The 26,622-nt window shown below is 44.0% G+C and overlaps 2 protein-coding genes and 1 long non-coding RNA gene across 7 annotated transcripts; 1 reads left to right on the plus strand and 2 right to left on the minus strand.

Moving 5' to 3' along the window:
* Nucleotides 1–647: 647 nt before the first annotated feature.
* LOC126534353 (uncharacterized) lies at nt 648–6,447 on the minus strand. Of its 4 annotated transcripts, none has more exons than XR_011895699.1 (4): nt 5,807–5,851; nt 4,410–4,595; nt 2,882–2,967; nt 648–858 (listed from the first exon to the last, which is right to left on the minus strand). XR_011895699.1 is itself a non-coding variant. In XM_050181636.3 (4 exons), exons 1-4 carry the CDS (start codon nt 6,275–6,277, stop codon nt 769–771), a joined length of 477 nt encoding a protein of 158 aa, XP_050037593.3. In that variant the 5' UTR covers nt 6,278–6,447; the 3' UTR covers nt 648–768. The 4 variants fall into 4 exon arrangements, 1 of the variants encoding a protein (XP_050037593.3); XR_011895700.1 differs by lacking the exon at nt 5,807–5,851 and adding an exon at nt 5,241–5,367; XM_050181636.3 differs by lacking the exon at nt 5,807–5,851 and adding an exon at nt 6,163–6,447.
* Nucleotides 6,448–6,876: 429 nt separating this feature from the next.
* On the plus strand, nt 6,877–12,361 carry LOC126534354 (uncharacterized). The gene is made up of 3 exons (XR_008613298.2): nt 6,877–7,123; nt 7,193–7,361; nt 11,755–12,361. It is a non-coding gene; the product is annotated as an uncharacterized lncRNA (long non-coding RNA).
* Nucleotides 12,362–17,456: 5,095 nt separating this feature from the next.
* LOC129380082 (uncharacterized) lies at nt 17,457–23,231 on the minus strand. Of its 2 annotated transcripts, XM_055072820.2 has the most exons (4): nt 22,952–23,223; nt 21,193–21,378; nt 19,682–19,767; nt 17,457–17,667 (listed from the first exon to the last, which is right to left on the minus strand). In XM_055072820.2, the coding sequence occupies exons 1-4, from the start codon at nt 23,064–23,066 to the stop codon at nt 17,578–17,580; spliced, it is 477 nt and encodes a 158-aa protein (XP_054928795.1). In that variant the 5' UTR covers nt 23,067–23,223; the 3' UTR covers nt 17,457–17,577. The 2 variants fall into 2 exon arrangements, with proteins under 2 accessions (XP_054928795.1, XP_050037594.1); XM_050181637.3 differs by lacking the exon at nt 19,682–19,767 and having other exon boundaries at nt 22,952–23,231.
* Between the last annotated feature and the right edge of the window lie 3,391 nt (nt 23,232–26,622).

The following is a 26,622-nucleotide window of genomic DNA, read 5'->3' on the forward strand; positions in this document are numbered from 1 at the left end:
ATACAGCTCGTTGCATTAATTAAAATACCTGCAGTGCATTGTTTTCATAACGCGCAAAAATAATTCTGCACTTAAGCTTACCCGCACAAACGCGGCGCAAATTCGTAGAACGCCACCAGTGCAGCCCCCACCCGCAAGAAAATATATGACTAGTCAATAATAATAGCATATAATTATAATGTGAGCGTCGGCGCAATCTATGGAGAATTCAATTTTATTTGTTATAGAAAATCAAATGCAATGCAGTAAACAATGGATAGAATTAGGCATATAGCTTCCTGGAGTCTAAAAAAGATCTGCCTTGAAACTTGACGTGGTGACACGGCAAATTGTGGGTATACGATTGAAAATAATTGCTATAGTGTGTTCGTGTATGAGTAAGCTTCTCAAAAGGAGTTTCAAGTGTTTCCATGATATGGCAAGCTTATATCTTGATTCATCAAGTTTTTTTTATTCATGTTGTTCAATTATGTTTAAAAAGCGAATTGTAAATCCCAATGGTTTTGTTTTTTACCGGGGGAACACAGAGTTGAGCCACTGTTTTGAAACAAACTTTTATTTAAAGGTAGTTACAAGTAACACCGACACCCTCGCTCATGAAAATCCCAATGGTTGTGTTTTTTACCGGGGGAAACACAGAGTTGAGCCACTGTTTTGAAACAAACCTTTATTTAAAGGTAGTTACAAGTAACACCGACACCCTCGCTCATGACAAAACAACTTTCACTCGCTGTGTCCAGACACTTGGTTCAAGGTGCATGTAATGCTTCATCTCCAAGCTTCGCGTGGTTTCTTAAAGGCATTGTGAAATCTACACGGTGTTTTTATTTTACACCTCCTCATCTCATAGCACAAGATCTGAAATGCGTGAACAAGAAGAATCAGGCCAGCACATATTCACAGAAATGAACTCTTCACAGTGCAGTTGACAAGTGCAAAAATTACAGCAGAAACTGCCAGTCACATGATATGAGCACAACATAACTGTTCTTTTTGCGGGAAAGCCTCAGTCCCATGCCGACATTAACCTATATGGTGGTCATCACTGGCAATGTTTGAAAGATTTTCATAAAATAGAGACTGAATGTCTGGAGTATTTATCATAAGGGAAGTAGAAACTCGCACATCTTCTAAACAGCCCTTTGCAGTGCTAAATGTATGCTGGCTATTGATAGTAATAAATAGTATGACTGTTACAACTGTTAAACAAGACAAAAGCTCACAGGAATATGAAGGCTTGAAGTGATAAACAGTGTTTGGAGGGGGAATGTAGCTGGAGTGAACCTTTTGACAAAAATTTGTTTTCGTCAGTGCCGCAATTAAGTTCGGCACAGCAATCTTTATGCACGCTTAGCTCACTTTCCCACACCCTCAATGTAGGATGAAGAGGAGAATAAGAAAGTGCGTAGAATGAAGTTGAAGTGTAGAAAAGAAATGGGGAGACAGTGAAAGAGAAGGTAGGAGCACTGTTGTAGATTATTCTTCGAAGGCTACTCTGCCAAAAGAAAAAAAGAAAAATATTAAATGTGTAAGGAAGCATTGCCAATTGTTATTATGCCTACTCAAGTAAGAGATGCATCATAAGGGATGCAATATAAAACTGATCTGATATGTAGAGTGGCCTAAAGCTTTCTGCATAGTCTTTACAATCATTATGACACTGTCTGCTGCAGCCAAATATGCAGAAGTTTTAATTGAGTTCTCATGACCAGAGCAACTTATCCAGACTGCACACAATACCACTGCATATGCATTCTATTTTGGTAATCTGAAAAATAAAAGTTTATTCAAATGGGCAATAAGAACATCACATGGAACACAAAATCTAGATCGAATTATGAGGCATGCCACAGTGTGGGACTCAGTAATATTTTTGACCACCTCGGGTTTTGTGATGTGCACTTAAATTCAACTACACACTTTTTTTTTTCATTTCACCACCACTGAAATGCAGCCACCTTTGCTGGGATTGAACCCGCAAGCTCGTGCTCAACAGTGCAACATCATAACTACTGCGCTACTGAGTGTTTACACAAATTTATAAGTAGCAAAACACATTGGAGGCTTTTGCACACTGAAACACTACACACCATCCAATGCACTTCCTTACATCTATGTACAGACATACTTACCAGCGGCTCATATGACAAGCATGGAGGCGTGCTCTAACACACTACCATCCAACAGCTGCCACATACCAGAGATGACCACTGGGTCTGTACCTATCTTCACAGAACACTTACCAGCAGCTCATACAACAAGCATGGAGGCATCTCTCGTGCTCTAACACACATACCATCCAGCTGTGACATATGGCTGCACACCACAGACAAAAACAGACGGGCTAATCATCAGAGACCACATGTCATGATTTGTTAACATGCGAGCCCTCAACCTGCTTCAATAAGGCATGACAGCACAGCACAACTGCACCACTTCTCTCTTCCTAACTGCACTGGAGGCTTGTTACCAGTAATCGTGCCCTGCTGACATGGTTCTCTCTTGTTTCTATGTTGCTGTCCTTAAGCTGTTATTTAAGGACTTCCTTTTGAGCTTCAGTGGGCCTTGAAAGGCTAGATGATGGCTGCGACAATCTAGGGTTTTTTGTAGAGTGAAATCTTAACAGGTGCACAACTTTTTTGTTGGCTGGTTCATTTGAATGGTCTGGCATCTTTCTTTTTGGGTCACTTTCACTTTCAACAAGCATGAAAACTGGCTCAAACAAATTGTTTGCCTTCTCAGCCACACCCTCAGAGACTTCACCATCTGATATTGCCTGTCTGACCGAGTCCATTTTTGCTCTTAAGAGTGCTGAGCTTTACACTGCTTTGGCTGCTTGCAGCTTTATTATACTCTGTACAATGTGCAATGCCCGACTTGCCTCACATGCTTCTTCGGGTGAGCTCTCATGGGCCTTGTTGCTGCTAGTTGGATTAGCGATGACCACACAGTGAATGTGCTTGCACACTGTAAAGTGTATAAGATGGCCATAGCAAGTGCACATGTAAGTATGCACACACACTGCACATTCCTTACACCTCAAAGGACAGCAAGCACCATCTCCCACTTTTGACACTTTATATGAGAGCCCTTTAATAGACTGAGATGGCACAGTCTATATGCCATCTTCATTTAATTTGGCACAGCCATCTTCATTTAATTTGGCACAGCCATCTTCATTTAATTTGGCTCAAGCTGCCATTTCACTGCCAGACCTGTGGTTCTTCTGAATTCTGCTCAGCTTCTTACCCTTTGCCCCTTTCATCATCTGGATAGCCCTTTTCATTAAAAAATGATTTGTCAAGTCCATGAGGGCAGAAATAAGTTTGTCACCATGCTTATTCTGTTTTCTCTCCAGCATAGTATGCTTCAACGTCCTGCGCTTGCTCTCAAGGTGCATGTTAGTGTTGACAGCTGCTCTAGTCCTAAAGCAATAATAGGCCCACTCTTGCGGCCTAACTGCATAGTGGTCATTGAAGTACTTCAGGAAGTCCCTCAGTCTTTCTTCCTCACTAGAAAGGAATTGCTTAAAATAATCTTCAAATGCCTTTTCCGCGAGGAACTCTAAGAGTAGCCACACACTATGGTAAACATGTGGCCTTAGCTGTTTCTCTACACACTCGAGTATCTTCTTACGCCAATTGTTATCCACATGCCAGGCACTGAGAAATTTCTGTTTTGCGGCACCCATGACCATGGACCATGCTTTGTAGAATTGCGACGCGTCATCAGATATCAATGTCTTAGCAGCCACTTTTTTGGCCATGGCCGACTCCAGATATTTGAAGAATGCTGTCAAAGTTTGCTCGTTCATCCGGTTGCAGATGAAATAAGCTATAGCTACACCTGATCCTATTTTATCTAGCACCAGAAGAGTGGTCAGCTCAAACTGGTACTCTGTAGTTCCATGTGTGGAGTCAAGACATACAGAACCTGCAGGGCCCAATTTTTCTAGTAGCTCCTTCTGAGACTCTGTCATCAGAACAAGAGCAAAGTTTGCTGAAGGAAATGTACTACTTGGCTCCACTGCGCCTTGTGCCTTGTACAGGCGGACAAGTGTTTCACCTTTTTCTTTCATCACAAGCACCCACATGTCTACACTGATAGCGTCATTAGTGTGACAATGTTCAGGAGCAGCAATGTTAAACTGCTGTTTGATGTTATGCAGGGTTGAGCACTCTGCCAAGTGCACGGGCCTCAGCTTGGATGCCACAGATGTTCTTACTCGCTTTAGAATGGTTTTCATGGGCACACCCCTTTCTAGGTTCTCTGCTACGCTGGCCTTTTCCTTGTCACTCATTCTCAAGTGCTGAATTTCTGGTTTATGACCGTAATGGTTTCTTTGATACCTGACTTTTATGGTGGTGCCTTCAGGTGTCGGACGGTAATAAATGAAAGACATATCTTACCAGACCTACAGCTCCCCTGACTTTTCTCCCGACGGTCACTATGACCTTCCTTTTTCCTTGCCTCGCCTGATATATTACAGTAATAGTGGATCCTTGTTTCTCCACTGGCCAGCTTTTTGGGGTCCCTGGGCAAAATGAACCAGCAGTTTTGGCTACCCTCTTCTTCTGCTTTCCATTCATGAAATTCTGTAATAAAAGCACAAAATAGCATTAGATAGTGACAAGTACTATTGGGAGAGAGATGCAAACAAAAATAATCACTCTGAAGGCTTTGGACACGGGCTAATGTAGCATTTATTTTACTCCCTCACCTTCAACTCGACTGTGTCATGAGGTCACCCTTGATATTGCTCAAATTTATGTTAAAATTGAACTTTAAATGCAATGCGCCATAACTTCAAAAAATTTATCCTATTAGTTTTGTTTTAATAAGAAACAAATATGAAACTTAAGCATGATCTATGCTCACTCCTTCCTCAATATTGAATCAGACTGCACATTCATAGCAATGCTGTTACGATAAGACAAAGACGAACTGAGAGCACATGGTGCAAGCTACGCCCCAGAACAGTGTGAATCCCTTCTCTCAGTTTCTTCTTGAAAAGCTCCTTCTTTTCAAGAAGAGCTTGATTTTTTACTGTAGATAGGGGCTTGGCGAGGGAGTGTTCCATCGTCACGCGGTTATGATCTGGCTTGGGCATGCGCCTGGTTCGAAGAGGCAGCATTATGTGTGATTTCAATAAACCAGTTGCTAGTCTGCGTTCGTCCTGTCTTCTTCTACGTTGGTGTCTTTTCTCAAGCGCAGTTTAAGTTCACAAAAAGATGTCTTACCAAGTAGCCTCCTAACACACTCTTCTTAAAGAAAAAAGGATTGCGCGTGCGTCAAATTTCGCTCTACTTTATGAAATCTACAACCAGAGTCCTTCTATTGAGGGACTGTGGTACTACTAAAGAATTTTCCCAAAGTACGCCGGCAGACCAAGCCGCTGACAGCCGCAATTGCAAGTGTGGTCGTGGACCTACGTCGGCCTGCATTCGGACCTATTGCGGCCTGCACTGAGGCGAAGACTACACCACGCACGCAAGTAGCGCAGAGCAACGTCAGAACGCAGAGCAAATCCCTCCTCTCGTTTAAGTAAAAAAAAAAGGGGGGGGGTTGCGCGAGCGTCACATTTCGCTCTATTCTATGAAATGTACTGCTAAAGAGTTTGCCCACAATACGCTGTGAAACCATCCCGGCGACATCCGCAAATTCATGTATGGTACCGGTTCTGCGTCTCTGCCGCATTGCAACGTGCACTGAGGCGAAGACTAGGCCACGCACGTATGTGGCACAGAGCAACGTCAGAACGCAGAACAGCTTAGTCCTGTCGCTTAAAAAAATAAGATGTACAAACGTCAAATTTCACTCCACTTGCTGTGCAGGAAAGCAGACAATGCCAAACGTATGTCATGTATCGCATCGCTGGGAGCGCGCACACATGACTATACTATAGATGGATAAACAAACAAATTATATTTAACGAGGATACAAACTTCAAAATACCCCAAGGAAATAAACTAGGCACCTGCGCAAAAGCTGCTCTTCGCGAAAGAGATAAAGAGAAAACAAGGGCCCGCAAAGCATAAACAACTGCCTTTTTGGAGGCACACTGCGCAACAAGAAATTAAAAAAAGTCCAAGATATAATATTGCGTTTAAACGTCATTTGCTCACGATGACTGAGAATGAACTTAATAAAACTGTTCCTCACCCTTATTGTTCCGGAACACCACGTGCACGTAATCAGCCTCGAAGTTGTGCGCAGCGATCTGGTGCACCGAATACTTCTCCATTGTAGGCAGGGAAGTGCCACATATACGTCGCATTTCATCAATTTCTTGACATCCACGGCTATTTTGTGAACGTTCCTGATGTGTTGCAGCATGTTCTTCCTCTGTATGAATAGTTTGCTGCAAAATTCGCAGCGACGATCGTCATCGCCGATGGCAGCTCGATCACAGACGTGCGCCATTCCGACATTGCACGCACTAGGGTTGTTGTATAATCCGGCAGCAATACAGGGAAGAAACCTCCCCAATCACGTGACACACTAGGTATTCAGTGGCCCCATAGGGACAGTTGGAAACCAACTCAGGGAACTAACATCCGGGAACGCAGGGTCACGTGGATGCTGCCTTCTATTGTTCACCGGCCTCAGCCGGCCTGCGGGGAAACGCATGTCTCATGAGCGCTGCCTCAACAGAAGCGTATCCCCGCAGGCTGGCTGTACCCGGTTTGGAGGCAAACCGGATGTGACGTGTGCCAGTGGCGTACTCCCTGCCCCCAGATAGGTACTTGTACGCCTAGGGAAAGACGCTGCTAGGTGCTGCTGCTAAATCCCTGTGGTTTCTGCCAGCCACATGCGGCCATTGCCGGCTCACGTAGGTTCGTTCGCGTGGTCTTCTAACGCCTCGCTGGATCGTGTTCAGTCATGCCGTCCTTGCGCGGCGTGATTGTCGGCGAGTCAGGTTAGATTCTTAAATAGGTCGCGCCTGCGCCTAATTGAGTCTATAAAAGCCTGCACATTCAGTTTTGCTAGCTACAATGCAGTGCGGCTGGCGTGAGCTGTCTCCACGATGCGCTTCGAGCGTGTCGATTTCGCCGTTCTTTATGTTGGCGTTAACGACCTTGAAAGCAACATGGATCCACAAGAAATGTGCGACAACATCAAGGTAAGTCTACTGAAATCACAAAATTTGAAACAATAAGCGCTAATAGTTGTGTTTTCCTTTAAATTTTAGGCCTTGATTGTTCAACGAGACGGCCCCCGTCGTGCTGGTTTTCAAGGTGCTCCCTCGCTGCCTAGAAGATGCTGATGCGGAATAGAAAATGCAAAAACGTCGCTTGCTCAACCGCAAATTGACGGCTACGCTGAAGCGCATGCCGTGTCTGCGGAATTTGAACCCCGAGGTATGGACCCCCTTTTTCCAGCGGCATGCCGTTACATACCGTCAGGAACACGCTTGGCTTATTTCTGACTCGGTAAAAAATGTTTCACTTTTTCTCGCTTCTCGCTGCGGAAGAAATACGGACCGTTTGTCGTAGTTGTGTCTCCATTACAGGGTGGCATTACTGCGGTGAATAAAGCAAGTGTTGCCGTACATACTGTGCGCATTTCACCCTTTGTTGGGCGGTCGGAAAATATTGGTCCCACTTTTCATGGCTACTTCACTATTATGTAGCGGTGAAGTGTAATTTCTACCATTGAACATTCCTGTGTAGATGTGTTTCTGAATCACGTTAAGCACATTTTTTCGTCCATTTCTTTGTCAAACAACGCGATAGAGCGATTGCGCAGATTGTTTACTTCCCTTTCTACAATGTTTAGTTTATTCTGTCGCCTTCCTTCAAACCACCACAGCGGCAAATGGACTTTTTTTATCGAAATTCCGCGTTTTCATAATAGCTGAATTTTGGTGCGGTTAGGTGTCTAAATTTCTCGTACCCACAGCTACCAAAACAGTTGATCAAATTATTAGCATCGCGAACAAATCGCATTCCTACATATGCGAGCTGCTACATATGAGCCCTCAAGAATTTTCAAGAAGCATCTTTTTTCTAAGAACCCTTGCGATATTGGAAAGCCCTGATTGAGGATTCTCATACAAAGCATCCTCAGTAAGTATAATGAAAACATGCACAAACGATGTATAATGTACTGGGTACTCTGGCTGCTTCTAATCACATTACAGGTGACCACGAGTAGGTAGAAACGAACCTTGAGGCTGTATAGTGGGACGTAATATTCCCACTTTTCGCTATTACTGAATCGTAGTCAGCTTTGAGATTTTACGTTATGGAAAAAATGCTTCATAAAAAAAAAAGCACTTGTAATGTCTCGGACACAAAGCGGCCTGTTCTCTGCTTGCGTCTATGAAAGGGTTAAGATGCACACACTATTCAAAGGTCGCATTGAGAACTGAGTTGCAGGCGCTACTTGCTCCGCAAGCAGCAGGATACTAAAAAGAGAAATGAGCAACACCGTACTGCCTTCATTTCTTCAAACCCTTCAACAAAGCTTGAACAAGAAATGCACGCGAGGGTGTCACTACAGACAGCTGCAGCAACACTGACGCATGCGCGAGAATATAAAATGAGGTGCAGCTGTGCGGTGCACGCTGCCATGAAGTTCGAATTACAGTTTCCCCTTTGCGAAACTACCAGAAAGGACATATTGCATCCATCGGCGTTAATATATTTTCTTGTTTTCAGCCAACATACACATCCCCGTTAAATCAAATAGATCACTGTAGATGGCGGCCACAAGCATATTACAAGGACTGTGAATTGGAAGCTGTTAGCTACCTGTGGCACAAAGTCATGCAAGGGTACACGTAGTCTTTGTGTGCACATTGACTTCATGTTTTACCAATTTGACTGGCTCCTATTGCACTCCGGCTGAATAGCAATAACACACAGGCCACTTTACGTTCGAGCTACTCGAAAGCTTGCATTAGTGAAAAACATCTAAACTTTTTCTGGTACAGCCGTGCGTTGTTCGAAGTGTCTCAATGCATTGCAGCGATTGAACAGGCACATATTGGCTGTACCACTTGGATTTCAGCGTGCATGCGTTGGCTGGACAAAAAATTCTACCATATTTTACCTCCAAACTTTTGCTCACGATTGGAAAGCGCTGTTTCTGTTGTAAATAGATGTGGCTTGCACACAAGGTTTGTGCATGCTAAGTGTCTTGGTAAAGAAAAGTAAAGGTATGCTGCATGAACAGAAGGTGCTGCAGCCACATAACCTGACCTTTGATCTTCATTATGCTCACAGATTGAAGGGATGGAACTACGTGCGTGTCATTTAGATGCTTGATTTCAGCCAGTTAAATTTGCCAACATGGGGATTCAAACCACTGGTGTCTATCTGCTGCTGGGCTGAACTCTCAATTTAGTGAGACTACTAACTACTGCGTTCATTGGTGCTGACAGATATCAAGTCCGTTGTAGCTCGGCATTACTGTATTCTGTCACCAAAATGCTAGAGAACCACTTGAGATCCTTCGATGTCAGCATCCTCATAATCAGTGGGCACCCCATAAGAAAAATAGGTCAACTTTGGCTGGTATCCTTGCAAGTGTGAGAAGGCTAGGCCACAGAAACTCGTCTTTCTGATTTGTGCACTATTCAGCCACGTTAAAATGTGGGGAGCCTAGACATCTAAAAGACGAGGAGCAAGCAAATTGAATGCAGCTACCAAGCAAAAAATGTGGAAGCGTAAGCTGTTGATTTTTTACTCTAAAGGCACGTTCACACCAAAGATGGAGCGGCTAAACCGGGCAAAGCTCTTGGCCAGGGGATAAAAGTAGGCGTTAAACGAGGCGGCAAGCCCGATCGCTTGCGGACCACTTTTCCCGCCCGCCAGAGCTGTCCGATTTGCCGCGGCCAATCAGAACACCAGACGACGCTGGCGTGTGCTGCGCGATAAGGATGGACGACCGGTGCCACGAGACGGCGACAAGTGCGCCACGAAAACGTTAGATGCTCCGCCTCGGCGGTGCGGGCAGCCAGGCAAGCCGTCCAGTATACAGGGTGTTTCAGCTAACTAGTGCCGAGGCACAAAGAAACAACTAGGCCTGCAGTACTCAAATACAATCAATTCAGTAGACTACCCTGTTGAGCAACTTTAATACTTACGGCTCATTGAGAAACATCTAACTGCTTTAATTTTATGAAGATAGCTGCTGTGGTTATTTTTTCAGGACAAAAGAAAGTGCACAAAATCGAAAAAAGTACCATGCAACTATGCACTTTTTAGCAGTGACGAACAAATGAACAATGCGGCATGCAGACAGGATGTAAAAAAATATGCAGATCCGACACACTGTGAAAATTATGTAAGCAGCTTTCTTTGCTGCTTGTGTTCATTGATGGCATTTGGCAGTGATATGTTAAATGTTACCTCGCATGCACCACTTGTGTTCGTAGTACACAGAGCTCATAGGCAGACGTGCGCTCCGATGCTCAAGGTGGTGCTGTGCACCATCCATATCCTGTGAGAGTAGTGGCACTGTCATTCCCTCACACGGCGCATCGCATGGCGGGTGAGGTAGAGAAATCCGTTTATTGAATCCTTAGGAGAAATAGTTGCTGCCACGTCCTGTGCCCGACAGAGCAGCGCCTGCTGGCCACACAGGCTTCTGTCATGCAGCATGGCCTCCCAGTGTTGTAGTGTAGGGACACTGAAGTTTTGATGCTGGACCACCACTTGCATACTGTCCTTTTGACGCCGTGGTGCTGTATTGCAGCTTTGCATCTGCACATCCTGTCTCAATTGTTGGCATGGACACACTTGCCGTGTTTATTTTTTCAGAAATAGCATAAACATGCCATACCACACCTTGAACTATCATTATAATATTTTTAGTTTGCCACCACAACTGTCACCATGTCTAGATGTAGTATTTTTCTTTTAAAGAGACTCTATACGAAGGATGCTTTCTGATGGCATCTTTACCTTCTCGTATGATCATTCAGCGAGCACAAAGTGCTGCAGCTTCTGCAATGCTTTTGTCTATTCCTTCCAGGCACACTACTGTCAATGTATCATTAGCGCTGAAATAGAATACCGCCCGTTGCTCAAAGCAGCTTCAATACAGATTCCAATTGGAAGAATAGGCAGGCTTGTGGCAATATACAACTTTCTATAGCCATAAAAGGCAAGCTAGCATAGTGGGGCATCTCAATGCTTGTAAAAGCATTCAACTGCATGTATCTCCAAATAACTAAGCTCAAGCAGACACTGCCAAAATTCGTTCTTCTCATGGTGAGTCGGTGCGGGAACTTGAAGGTGTCGCTTTTCCTTCATTTTTGTGTCTCTTATGGTTTTGCTAAGGCTCTTGCCACAGCAAAATTCCTCTTGTGGTATTTTAGAAGGGTAATTTAATAATCACCTAGGCGATGTCATTTCCTTTATTTGGTTGCACTGTGTGCATCAGTGCAATAAATGGGTCAAACGGCTTAATACGAAATGTCGCCAGGCCATTTTGGCACGACACTTGTGGATAACATTTTGGTGTGGCTTGGGCGAGACGGAAAGAGAGAAATTGACACATACAAGCACAAAAGCCAGGCACTGTTCCCTTGTGGCCTGCACAACCACTAGAATAGCAGCTAGTCTTATCAATTCATACTGAGTATCACAAAGTGTAACATTGCAAGAACTGTAGCTTGGTTGTTGAGACAAGGCACTTATAGCTGTAGCTGAAACATGTGGTGTGATCAACATGTACAAGGTTACAATACTCTACACCCTTTTTGTATTTAAGTTTTTAACTTTGCCCACAATCTGATTACAGCTTTCCAGAGTTCCTTGGAAAATCCTCCCATGCACCTGCCATGTACATTGCCCTCCTCCTCGATGTGGCGTGCAAGATGGCAGCAGCAGCTGTGGGAACAGTTGAAGAGGCGAAGAAAGGTCCACTTTATAATAGGTTCTATGTAAATAAAACTGATCGACCTCAACAGATTCGGCTTCCACTTTTGTCAAGACAATTGTCAGCAAAGCAATGGAGCAATTTCAGTAGGGCGATAGTAATAAATAGTGCATAGAAATTCTTGGAAGCCCCGTCAACTTTCTTGCTGTTAACAAGATGTCTTGGTGAGGTGGTTTAGGCAGGGAATGCCAATTCATGAGGGATGGTCATGGCCACCATGTTCAATGTATGTGCAGCATTAATCAGTTCTCTAGACCGAGTGCACTAATGTCACATGATACATTTTCAAACCTCGCATGCTTTCTTTGGGGCTGAGAAAATTAATGAAGCATGAAATTCAGCATGTTGCAGTTTTCAATTAACCATCACTGCATTTGTCCATTCTTGAAACAAATTTTATTGTACCAAATGCATACAGAATGAATTTGTGGAATATCCAAAGTACATTTTGCTTGTGTTGGTCAAGCAGCTGGCAGAACAAACCCACAAAGTTCCAAAGCAGAAAGGTAACACTTCTTTTGAAGTACACAACTGGCGAAACAGTGTTGCTAACACACGAGTGCAAAACTTGCCGCCGATTAAAAAAAAGGGAGCTGCTACACACCACTTCGTTCCTTGACCATTTATTTTTTCTTTTGTGGCTGATTTTTAAAAATCCTTGCTATAGCAAATGCAAGGACATCAGAAAATCAACGCACAACAGATATTGGTGCAATGGTGTAAAGTAATGAAGATATAATTTTGCATGCACATTATTTAGTCTGAAATAGAGGGATACAGCACAAACGTTACTCTTCAATCCCAATAAAAAATATGGAACTCGTGGGCTACACGAGGGCTACGGATAAATCTTGAGGGCCTCGGATTCTGTAATGTGCAGCTATACTTGAAGTACACAAGCATTTTTGGATTCTGCCTCTACCTGGGTGCAGCTTTGTGGCCTGGAATGAAAAGCCACAGCCATCGAGCTGCTGCAGTGGCGACATCACAGTAAAAGCTAATAGCGAAAAATTAAAACAATAATATGGCCATGTAACTTGCACATCAGATAGGTCACCTGAAGCTTCTATTTCCAATTTTTCTGGTGTTGCATAGGACAAAAATTTTGAAAAGCGATAGTGTACGATTTTCATACATTAACAATTATGCATATCTACTTTGTTTTTTTTAACCATGCAGATATTTAGCAAAAAGTTTTGAGCACAGAGAGCCTGTCGTTCTTGCAAAGGAGTTTCTAGGTGAGGAGGACACACTTTGCTGCTAATGAGAGTTTCAGAAAATTAATTTTGAAAAATTCTGTCACTTCTTTATTAGTAACTTGGCGGCAGCCTTCTAAATGGCATATTTGGAGGCAGTCACATGTGAACGCACACCCTTTCTTTTTCGAAATCTCGAAAATTGCACTTATTTTGAAATATTCATTATCGCGCTCAATTGAGTACAATCAAAACTTGGTGCATCCTGCTCCACATCAGGCGGCAGTGCCCTGTCAAGAAGTGTGGGACAAAGCTTAAATGATAGCCTGACACGGCACACTGATGCACATGCTTGCAAGGCAAAGTGTGTCGTATCAGCTGCTACAATGACTGGCCAAGATGTTGTTTCAGACTTTCTCGAGCCTGTTGTCGGGGGTGTTTCCATCTGATGAGGTAGCGGGACCTTCTTTTCTGCGCTCCCAGCACACTCGGTTCCAATATTGCCTCGATTTACCAGTGAAATTCAATGATGAATACCTTGAATTAGGTGCAACTTTCAAGATTTGTAAGAAATGAGAGTGCTATAAAATGTGACTGCCTCCAAATTTGTGGAGTTCCAAAATAGAGGAATTCCTCTGCAAGAATGCCACATTTGCTGCGCTCATAACTTTAAAACAAGAAAATCTGTATGGTAATAAAAGACACCCTGTACATATACAGTGTGCATTGGAGCATTTCATGCAACCAATATTCAAGCACCTTCTGTCTACAAAGAATTCATAAAGCAAATTTATGCTTGGAATCAGTTACGAGCACTGGAAATGCAAACACTGTGACGAACCCTGGTTACATGCCAGGCATTGTGTTGCTGCTCTCTGCGTAGGGCCTATGAATAAAAACCACCTTCAACATTACACAGTAAGCTACCAATTGCTATGTGTAGGAAGACTTAGTTCTTCAAATGCAATTATGACCTAGACATTCTAAAGCTTTTCTGATAATGTACTTTTAGTGAACAAGTACCCCAAACATGAACAACTCTGAAGCTATAATGCCATTATTATCTGAAAGATGCACTACACATTTTTTTAACGCAGTAAGGAAACATTCATAATCGACAATGCCACCATAGACATGAGAGTCATATAATATTGCACTGCGTTCAGCAAGGATAGCACAATCTCGCACAAAAGATTAGTCTCTCCCGCAGACTTTGAGGGCTTCTTTATTATGTCTCACTTATGATGCCGTGACATGGTACGAAACCATGATGACGTAACTTATGATCATGAGTTACTCTTGAATGAAAGCTTATGCACACATGCATATTCCTGCATTGTAACTCTGGAGTGCACTTACAGTAAGGTTACTGTGAAAAGAAGAAAAGGCCAACAGCAAGAACCAGGCAGCGCAGTGCTGTTTGCACCTTCTCGGCTGTTGTCGGTTTAAGTCACCTTCACTGCTGCAGAGTCGTGTTATGCGGCGAAGCATATTTAGCATCATGCAGTGAAGCATATCTGAAGTTAAAGGGGACACTGTTACGGGGCCCCTGCTGGTGCTTATGGTTACCAGACACTATCAGCTTAAGTACTCGTACTGTGACCTCTTCATGCATTTGGACAACACCAATCGCCATGTGAAAACCTCTGTTCACTACTAATCTTGCTAAGAGCCTAAATTGTTTCCAAACTACAAATTTCACCAAGTGGCAAACTTGGCAATGCTTCTGGAACCTCTTTCTAAAGTACTTTAATACTACCAGGATGCTTCAATGTCAAACTGGATTAAAAACCTGGGATGAGATTGGGCAAGCTTCTAGCTTTCTGACTGTTTGCTTCACCTTCTACATCAGTGAGCAGGCAGTGTTCAATAGGCGCTCTCACTTCACCAAGCAGACGACCGCTGACGAAAGCATGGTGAAGGCGAATAATGAGAGTGCAAGCAAACATTCAGAATGCAAGATCTCGCCCTTGGATTTAGAGAAAGGAAGGATAATTTCAACACCAAGGAACACCAACACTGGGCAACATTCATGCACCAGCTTTGTCAGTTTTTTGATGCTCCCACTACTTGTGCTGAGGTCACGAGAAAAGCCCAGAGAGAGTATACAATTCGAGAATCATGTACCTCTTACATTGTGGATGTCCTTGCACTGTGCTAACGCATGAACACCACCATGTCTCAAAATGATCGAATGAGACATATTAAAGGCACAAACACTGTTACCTTATACGTCCTTGGTATGCAGAACCCCAGCACCTCCACCACTTCTAAGGAACCGCTTTATTCTTGCCGAGCTAGAGCTATGGCGAGGAAGAAGCGACACACACTACGTACGGATGAGGAAGATGAAGGAAAGTCACATTGCGCTCACAATATCGCTAACGTGGTAGTTTCCCAAAGGAAGCGGTCACACCACTGCGTATAAAGTGTATGCACAGGGATTCTCATATGTCTTCCCTGTCCAAGGCACTGGTGGCAAGCACCACAAAGCAGCACTGGTCAGGTGCATTCCAATTAAATTCTTAAGAATTGAGAAAAGGCCGATTCAACACAAAGCAACGACCTGACACCCTTGCCAACAAACCTGTTGAACTGGCATTAAGTTTCAGATATTTGCGGCCACACATATGTAAACCAATGGGCAAGGTTCTGACTGGTGTTGCAGAAGTCGCGGGGCGCTTTTTTCGTTGCGACGATAGATCGGATTCATTTACAAGTAGTGCTCCAGGAGGGCACATGTAACCGGCAAACAGAGGCCTCAGGAGAGCATTAGATTATAATCAAGGAGGCGGCAGGGTACCCAAGGGGCAGCGGAGGGATCAAAACTGGAAGCAGGTTATGTTGCCCCAACTCACGGACCACCCCGACTCCAGCCTTGTCCGCGAAAGCGGACAGCTGATCTTAAAATGCGTCAGAAAATTCGGAAAGTACGACTTACACACAGCCTACAGACATCAAGATATACTACTAGCACGCGCAGGCCTCGGCGAGCCCCAACCCATGGACCAGTCCGCGTTCTAGCTCTGGTGTCCCCGTTACCGATTTGGTGTCTGGAGACGCCGCCAATAATATGAAATAGTGACACGTTGTTACTAGTAAAAAACACGATTTAAGCCGCTAACGCTACGTTCAGCACTGCCGCGCCCAACAACTTCTACAACGCCTGTGAGAACTTCACCAAGCAATGGTTGTTCTTGGCAATACTAAGAACTTGTGAATTTTGTGTACCGCTCATGCTTAACTTTGTAGTGCACTGTGGCTTAGTGAAGCACTACGATTGCGTGTAGCATACGTACACATCTTACCTGATAGACGGTGAACGGGGTCTTGTACAAATATCCGCTGAAGAAGAAAAGACTACACCTTCACATGTGTTAAAACACATGCCAAACTTGAAAAAACAGACGTACAATGAACCTCCACACGTTAAAATAGCAAAAGCATCACCTAATAGTCGAATACTATTGAAAACTTTGCAAGCGCCATGGCAAGCGCAAATCCGCCATTGCTGCTGATATTGATGTTGATCAGGCTGTCCCCTTGCGATCGAGTCGGCAAGCGCGTGGAAGCGCGTTTCTTTATTCTATGGAAGCGAAATTGGCGCAATGTAGCCAAAATAAACAAATGAAACTGTGAATCAACTCAAAATACACACACGCAAAAGAAAAATCGTCGGGATTCTCTATAACGACGTTTCCAACCCCTTGACCGATATTTCATACAGCTCGTTGCATTAATTAAAATACCTGCAGTGCATTGTTTTCATAACGCGCAAAAAAAATTCTGCACTTAAGCTTACCCGCACAAACGCGGCGCAAATTCGTAGAACGCCACCAGTGCAGCCCCCACCCGCCAAGAAAATATATGACTAGTCAATAATAATAGCATATAATTATAATGTGAGCGTCGGCGCAATCAATGGAGAATTCAATTTTATTTGTTATAGAAAATCAAATGCAATGCAGTAAACAATGGATAGAATTAGGCATATAGCTTCCTGGAGTCTAAAAAAATCTGCCTTGAAATTTGACGTGGTGACACGGCAAATTGTGGGTATACGATTGAAAATAATTGCTATAGTGTGTTCGTGTATGAGTAAGCTTCTCAAAAGGAGTTTCAAGTGTTTCCATGGTATGGCAAGCTTATATCTTGATTCATCAAGTTTTTTTTATTCATGTTGTTCAATTATGTTTAAAAAGCGAATTGTAAATCCCAATGGTTTTGTTTTTTACCGGGGGAACACAGAGTTGAGCCACTGTTTTGAAACAAACTTTTATTTAAAGGTAGTTACAAGTAACACCGACACCCTCGCTCATGAAAATCCCAATGGTTGTGTTTTTTACCGGGGGAAACACAGAGTTGAGCCACTGTTTTGAAACAAACCTTTATTTAAAGGTAGTTACAAGTAACACCGACACCCTCGCTCATGACAAAACAACTTTCACTCGCTGTGTCCAGACACTTGGTTCAAGGTGCATGTAATGCTTCATCTCCAAGCTTCGCGTGGTTTCTTAAAGGCATTGTGAAATCTACACGGTGTTTTTATTTTACACCTCCTCATCTCATAGCACAAGATCTGAAATGCGTGAACAAAAAGAATCAGGCCAGCACATATTCACAGAAATGAACTCTTCACAGTGCAGTTGACAAGTGCAAAAATTACAGCAGAAACTGCCAGTCACATGATATGAGCACAACATAACTGTTCTTTTTGCGGGAAAGCCTCAGTCCCATGCCGACATTAACCTATATGGTGGTCATCACTGGCAATGTTTGAAAGATTTTCATAAAATAGAGACTGAATGTCTGGAGTATTTATCATAAGGGAAGTAGAAACTCGCACATCTTCTAAACAGCCCTTTGCAGCGCTAAATGTATGCTGGCTATTGATAGTAATAAATAGTATGACTGTTACAACTGTTAAACAAGACAAAAGCTCACAGGAATATGAAGGCTTGAAGTGATAAACAGTGTTTGGAGGGGGAATGTAGCTGGAGTGAACCTTTTACAAAGATTTGTTTTCGTCAGTGCCGCAATTAAGTTCGGCACAGCAATCTTTATGCACGCTTAGCTCACTTTCCCACACCCTCAATGTAGGATGAAGAGGAGAATAAGAAAGTGCGTAGAATGAAGTTGAAGTGTAGAAAAGAAATGGGGAGACAGTGAAAGAGAAGGTAGGAGCACTGTTGTAGATTATTCTTCGAAGGCTACTCTTCCAAAAGAAAAATATTGAATGTGTAAGGAAGCATTGCCAATTGTTATTATGCCTACTCAAGTAAGAGATGCACCATAAGGGATGCACTATAAAACTGATCTGATATGTAGAGTGGCCGAAAGCTTTCTGCATAGTCTTTACAATCATTATGACACTGTCTGCTGCAGCCAAATATGCAGAAGTTTTAATTGAGTGCTCATGACCAGAGCAACTTATCCAGACTGCACACAATACCACTGCATATGCCCTCTATTTTGGTAATCTGAAAAATAAAAGTTTATTCAAATGGGCAATAAGAACATCACATGGAACACAAAATCTAGATCGAATTATGAGGCATGCCACAGTGCGGGACTCAGTAATATTTTTGACCACCTCGGGTTTTGTGATGTGCACTTAAATTCAACTACACACTTTTTTTTTTCATTTCACCACCACTGAAATGCAGCCACCTTTGCTGGGATTGAACCCGCAAGCTCGTGCTCAACAGTGCAACATCATAACTACTGCGCTACTGAGTGTTTACACAAATTTATAAGTAGCAAAACACATTGGAGGCTTTTGCACACTGAAACACTACACACCATCCAATGCACTTCCTTACATCTATGTACAGACATACTTACCAGTGGCTCATATGACAAGCATGGAGGCGTGCTCTAACACACTACCATCCAACAGCTGCCACATACCAGAGATGACTACTGGGTCTGTACCTATCTTCACAGAACACTTACCAGCAGCTCATACAACAAGCATGGAGGCATCTCTCGTGCTCTAACACACATACCATCCAGCTGTGACATATGGCTGCACACCACAGACAAAAACAGACGGGCTAATCATCAGAGACCACATGTCATGATTTGTTAACATGCGAGCCCTCAACCTGCTTCAATAAGGCATGACAGCACAGCACTACTGCACCACTTCTCTCTTCCTAACTGCACTGGAGGCTTGTTACCAGTAATCGTGCCCTGCTGACATGGTTATCTCTTGTTTCTATGTTGCTGTCCCTAAGCTGTTATTTAAGGACTTCCTTTTGAGCTTCAGTGGGCCTTGAAAGGCTAGATGATGGCTGCGACAATCTAGGGTTTTTTGTAGAGTGAAATCTTAACAGGTGCACAACTTTTTTGTTGGCTGGTTCATTTGAATGGTCTGGCATCTTTCTTTTTGGGTCACTTTCACTTTCAACAAGCATGAAAACTGGCTCAAACAAATTGTTTGCCTTTTCAGCCACACCCTCAGAGACTTCACCATCTGATATTGCCTGTCTGACCGAGTCCATTTTTGCTCTTAAGAGTGCTGAGCTTTACACTGCTTTGGCTGCTTCCAGCTTTGTTATACTCTGTACAATGTGCAATGCCCGACTTGCCTCACATGCTTCTTCGGGTGAGCTCTCATGGGCCTTGTTGCTGCTAGTTGGATTAGCGATGACCACACAGTGAATGTGCTTGCACACTGTAAAGTGTATAATATGGTCATAGCAAGTGCACATGTAAGTATGCACACACACTGCACATTCCTTACACCTCAAAGGACAGCAAGCACCATCTCCCACTTTTGACACTTTATATGAGAGCCCTTTAATAGACTGAGATGGCACAGTCTATATGCCATCTTCATTTAATTTGGCACAGCCATCTTCATTTAATTTGGCTCAAGCTGCCATTTCACTGCCAGACCTGTGGTTCTTCTGAATTCTGCTCAGCTTCTTACCCTTTGCCCCTTTCATCATCTGGATAGCCCTTTTCATTAAAAAATGATTTGTCAAGTCCATGAGGGCAGAAATAAGTTTGTCACCATGCTTATTCTGTTTTCTCTCCAGCATAGTATGCTTTAACATCCTGCGCTTGCTCTCAAGGTGCATGTTAGTGTTGACAGCTGCTCTAGTCCTAAAGCAATAGGCCCACTCTTGCGGCCTAACTGCATAGTGGTCATTGAAGTACTTCAGGAAGTCCCTCAGTTTTTCTTCCTCACTAGAAAGGAATTGCTTAAAATAATCTTCAAATGCCTTTTCCGCGAGGAACACTAAGAGTAGCCACACACTATGGTAAACATGTGGCCTTAGCTGTTTCTCTACACACTCGAGTATCTTCTTACGCCAATTGTTATCCACATGCCAGGCACTGAGAAGTTTGTTTTGCGGCACCCATGACCATGGACCATGCTTTGTAGAATTGCGACGCATCATCAGATATCAATGTCTTAGCAGCCACTTTTTTGGCCATGGCCGACTCCAGATATTTGAAGAATGCTGTCAAAGTTTGCTCGTTCATCCGGTTGCAGATGAAATAAGCTATAGCTACACCTGATCCTATTTTATCTAGCACCAGAAGAGTGGTCAGCTCAAACTGGTACTGTGTAGTTCCATGTGTGGAGTCAAGACATACAGTACCTGCAGGGCCCAATTTTTCTAGTAGCTCCTTCTGAGACTCTGTCATCAGAACAAGAGCAAAGTCTGCTGAAGGAAATGTACCACTTGGGTCCACTGCACCTTGTGCCTTGTACAGGCGGACAAGTGTTTCACCTTTTTCTTTCATCACAAGCACCCACATGTCTACACTGATAGCGTCATTAGTGTGACAATGTTCAGGAGCAGCAATGTTAAACTGCTGTTTGATGTTATGCAGGGTTGAGCACTCTGCCAAGTGCACGGGCCTCAGCTTGGATGCCACAGATGTTCTTACTCGCTTTAGAATGGTTTTCATGGGCACACCCCTTTCTAGGTTCTCTGCTACGCTGGCCTTTTCCTTGTCACTCATTCTCAAGCGCTGAATTTCTGGTTTATGACCGTAATGGTTTCTTTGATACCTGACTTTTATGGTGGTGCCTTCAGGTGTTGGACGGTAATTGTGACGGTAATAAATGAAAGACATATCTTACCAGACCTACAGCTCCCCTGACTTTTCTCCCGACGGTCACTATGACCTTCCTTTTTCCTTGCCTCGCCTGATCTATTACAGTAATAGTGGATCCTTGTTTCTCCACTGGCCAGCTTTTTGGGGTCCCTGGGCAAAATGAACCAGCAGTTTTGGCTACCCTCTTCTTCTGCTTTCCATTCATGAAATTCTGTAATAAAAGCACAAAATAGCATTAGATAGTGACAAGTACTATTGGGAGAGAGATGCAAACAAAAATAATCACTCTGAAGGCTTTGGACACGGGCTAATGTAGCATTTATTTTACTCCCTCACCTTCAACTCGACTGTGTCATGAGGTCACCCTTGATATTGCTCAAATTTATGTTAAAATTGAATTTCAAATGCAATGCGCCATAACTTCAAAAAATTTATCCTATTAGTTTTGTTTTAATAAGAAACAAATATGAAACTTAAGCATGATCTATGCTCACTCCTTCCTCAATATTGAATCAGACTGTACATTCATAGCAATGCTGTTACGATAAGACAAAGACGAACTGAGAGCACATGGTGCAAGCTACGCCCCAGAACAGTGTGAATCCCTTCTCTCAGTTTCTTCTTGAAAAGCTCCTTCTTTTCAAGAAGAGCTTGATTTTTTACTGTAGATAGGGGCTTGGCGAGGGAGTGTTCCATCGTCACGCGGTTATGATCTGGCTTGAGCATGCGCCTGGTTCGAAGAGGCAGCATTATGTGTGATTTCAACAAACCAGTTGCTAGTCTGCGTTCGTCCTGTCTTCTTCTACGTTGGTGTCTTTTCTCAAGCGCAGTTTAAGTTCACAAAAAGATGTCTTACCAAGTAGCCTCCTAACACACTCTTCTTAAAGAAAAAAGGATTGCGCGTGCGTCAAATTTCGCTCTACTTTATGAAATCTACAACCAGAGTCCTTCTATTGAGGGACTGTGGTACTACTAAAGAATTTTCCCAAAGTACGCCGGGAGACCAAGCCGCTGACAGCCGCAATTGCAAGTGTGGTCGTGGACCTACGTCGGCCTGCATTCGGACCTATTGCGGCCTGCACTGAGGCGAAGACTACACCACGCACGCAAGTAGCGCAGAGCAACGTCAGAACGCAGAGCAAATCCCTCCTCTCGTTTAAGTAAAAAAAAAAGGGGGGGGGGGTTGCGCGAGCGTCACATTTCGCTCTATTCTATGAAATGTACTGCTAAAGAGTTTGCCCACAATACGCTGTGAAACCATCCCGGCGACATCCGCAAATTCATGTATGGTACCGGTTCTGCGTCTCTGCCGCATTGCAACGTGCACTGAGGCGAAGACTAGGCCACGCACGTATGTGGCACAGAGCAACGTCAGAACGCAGAACAGCTTACTCCTGTCGCTTAAAAAAATAAGATGTACAAACGTCAAATTTCACTCCACTTGCTGTGCAGGAAAGCAGACAATGCCAAACGTATGTCATGTAGCGCATCGCTGGGAGCGCGCACACATGACTATACTATAGATGGATAAACAAACAAATTATATTTAACGAGGATACAAACTTCAAAATACCCCAAGGAAATAAACTAGGCACCTGCGCAAAAGCTGCTCTTCGCGAAAGAGATAGAGAAAGAGAAAACAAGGGCCCGCAAAGCATAAACAACTGCCTTTTTGGAGGCACACTGCGCAACAAGAAATTAAAAAAAGTCCAAGATATAATATTGCGTTTAAACGTCATTTGCTCACGATGACTGAGAATGAACTTAATAAAACTGTTCCTCACCCTTATTGTTCCGGAACACCAGGTGCACGTAATCAGCCTCGAAGTTGTGCGCAGCGATCTGGTGCACCGAATACTTCTCCATTGTAGGCAGGGAAGTGCCACATATACGTCGCATTTCATCAATTTCTTGACATCCACGGCCATTTTGTGAACGTTCCTGATGTGTTGCAGCATGTTCTTCCTCTGTATGAATAGTTTGCTGCAAAATTCGCAGCGACGATCGTCATCGCCGATGACAGCTCGATCACAGACGTGCGCCATTCCGACATTGCACGCACTAGGGTTGTTGTATAATCCGGCAGCAATACAGGGAAGAAACCTCCCCAATCACGTGACACACTAGGTATTCAGTGGCCCCATAGGGACAGTTGGAAACCAACTTAGGGAACTAACATCCGGGAACGCAGGGTCACGTGGATGCTGCCTTCTATTGTTCACCGGCCTCAGCCGGCCTGCGGGGAAACGCATGTTTATACAACAACCCTAGTGCGTGCAATGTCGGAATGGCGCACGTCTGTGATCGAGCTGCCATCGGCGATGACGATCGTCGCTGCGAATTTTGCAGCAAACTGTTCATACAGAGGAAGAACATGCTGCAACACATCAGGAACGTTCACAAAATGGCCGTGGATGTCAAGAAATTGATGAAATGCGACGTATGTGCACTTCCCTGCCTACAATGGAGAAGTATTCGGTGCACCAGATCGCTGCGCACAACTTCGAGGCTGATTACGTGCACCTGGTGTTCTGGAACAATAAGGGTGAGGAACAGTTTTATTAAGTTTATTCTCAGTCATCGTGAGCAAATGACGTTTAAACGCAATATTATATCTTGGACTTTTTTTAATTTCTTGTTGCGCAGTGTGCCTCCAAAAAGGCAGTTGTTTATGCTTTGCGGGCCTTTGTTTTCTCTTTCTCTATCTGTTTCGCGAAGAGCAGCTTTTGCGCAGGTGCCTAATTTATTTCCTTGGGGTATTTTGAAGTTTGTATCCTCGTTAAATATAATTTGTTTGTTTATCCATCTATAGTATAGTCATGTGTGCGCGCTCCCAGCGATGCGCTACATGACATACGTTTGGCATTGTCTGCTTTCCTGCACAGCAAGTGGAGTGAAATTTGACGTTTGTACATCTTATTTTTTTAAGCGACAGGAGTAAGCTGTTCTGCGTTCTGACGTTGCTCTGTGCCACATACGTGCGTGGCCTAGTCTTCGCCTCAGTGCACGTTGCAATCCGGCAGAGACGCAGAACCGGTACCATACATGAATTTGCGGATGTCGCCGGGATGGTTTCACAGCGTATTGTGGGCAAACTCTTTAGCAGTACATTTCATAGAATAGAGCGAAATGTGACGCTCGCGCAACCCCCCCCCCTTTTTTTTTTTTACTTAAACGAGAGGAGGGATTTGCTCTGCGTTCTGACGTTGCTCTGCGCTACTTGCGTGCGTGGTGTAGTCTTCGCCTCAGTGCAGGCCGCAATAGGGCTCGTGCGCTCAGTTGGTGGCGCCACCGCTCTCCAAGTGCGCAGCGCCAATGCGGCCACATCGCGCATTTTGTCCCTGTTCCCATGCTGTTTCCTTCCCGGCGCGCAGCTCGAACTTGTGTCACGTTGTGTGCGGTGAACGTCGGTGCGGGAAAATGGCAACGCAAAATGAGTCCCGCTTGCTGTTTTGCGGCTACGGACGAATAACAAACATTCAGGAGTACTTCAAACGAAGTAGTTTGCTTCGTGGTGGCGACTTATACGCCGCTAATCACGTTTACTGCGTAAGAGAAGAATTGCACAGTGTCGTCGGTCCGTCGGAAATCATGGGAAAATGCATCGCACAAATGAAGAGCGTGGAGTACGACGTGCGTTTAGAGGTGAGTAAACTTTTTTCTTGGCATGCGATAGAGATTACTAGGCTATCGCCAGCCTGGCGCGCATTAGCAGAAAGCTGGGATAGTTGGCATACTAGCAGCAATAAAAAGACGAAGAGACCGCACGAAGTGCCCGTCTCATGGATTTCTAGCGACGTTAGTGCTTTAAATGAGCGGATTACCTTGTACACAGTGGCCGATTAGGTTCCATGAAACCATTCTCGGATTTTTTTTTTCTACTGCGCAGTTCTAGGCTTGCACACTCGAGCAGGCTGGTTCTGTTGTGTGCATTTTCTGGAAACACTTACTTCTGTGCGGGCATAAACTGACTGTGTATTTTTCTTCCCCTAGTTATCAGCGCACGAAAGAAAAATTGTGAAAGCTTATTGCACGTGCAAGGCTGGATGTCGTGGCTGGTGCAAGCACGGCGCGGCACTGGCCCTGTATGTCAACTACCACCAACACACGTCGTGTACGGACCTGCCGTGTGCTTGGCGAAAGCCATCGACCCGTCCAACGCTTGACACAAAGAAGTCCATCAGTGAACTATTCCCGAGTAAGTGTGAGCGCCTGTTTGCACTTTGCGAAATCTTTTTGAACATGTGCAACTGTGTTTTTCGTTCAGGTGGTCCCATCATAAAGCCAATCCTGAAGCCCCTCAGCCCGACAGTCGTGCACAGCCAGTTTCCCGACGTGAACTGCGCGTTCAGGCATGTCATAAATTTTGAAGAGAGTTGCGCGATTGAGGCACCTGATGCTGTTGTCGCCGTTGCTGCCAAGCAAACTGACGAGTCGCACTGCGACCTCGTAAAAAAAATATTTGATAATGAGCGGCAGCTTCACCATAGCTTTGAAGTTTCAAGCACATTACCCCTGAGGCTCAAAAAAAGTGACATGTTGTCCACGCTCTCAGCAAAGGAGAAATGCTGTTATGATTGTGCGATAAGCAAAAGCATGGATGAGGTTGTAGAAATTGCTTTAGCAACAAGGCGGCAAGCATCAGTGACAAGGTTTGTTGCTATATTATACCTAGTGTATCCACTTGTGTTTCTTGTGTTTCCTCTTATTGATGAGCATACCTTATCACAGATGGCACACAGAACGCCGTCTGCGAATCAGTAGCAGCAGTGCACACCGCGTCAAAACCAGGTGCAACAACTATGAGACTCTGGCAAGTTCCCTTGCGAGGCGAAGGTTCTTTTCATCTGCTGCAACTTCTTATGGTAAGCTAGAATTCAGAAATAGGCTAGATAATCTAGGCACTGTGCTAAATTGTATGAAAGAAGTTCACGGATATTTAACGCATAGCATGACAAACATTTACCGGTGCTGACTGTGGAGTCACCTTTTACTAATGCTTTGTGCAGGAAAACAAATGGAAAATGAAGCAAGAGCAGAGCTGTCCACAGCACTTGGCACTGTCATCCACGAAGTAAAGATGCATGCATACTTTGAAAGAGAGCTTGAAACTTATGCTACTCTTTTGATTTGCAGGTTGGCCTTTTCATCCACCCGGAGCAACCCTGGCTATGCTGCAGCCCAGATGGCATTCTGGATTCAGATGGAAGAATGTGTCTGATCGAGATAAAGTGCCCATTTTCTCTAAAGGATATGAAACTCATCGACCATGAACACGAAGAAAGCTTCGTGCCATACATTCACTATGTGAATGGCCAACTTCGGCTGAAGAAAACGCACCAGTATTATTCTCAGATGATGCTTATGCTGTACATTTTAGGCATGAGAGAAGCGTTTCTTTATATTTATTCATCACAGCAAAGCATCACCGTATGTGTAGAGCGCGATGAAACTT

Source organism: Dermacentor andersoni, chromosome 7 (genome assembly GCF_023375885.2).
Source record: "Dermacentor andersoni chromosome 7, qqDerAnde1_hic_scaffold, whole genome shotgun sequence".
In the NCBI taxonomy this organism is placed as follows: domain Eukaryota; kingdom Metazoa; phylum Arthropoda; class Arachnida; order Ixodida; family Ixodidae; genus Dermacentor; species Dermacentor andersoni.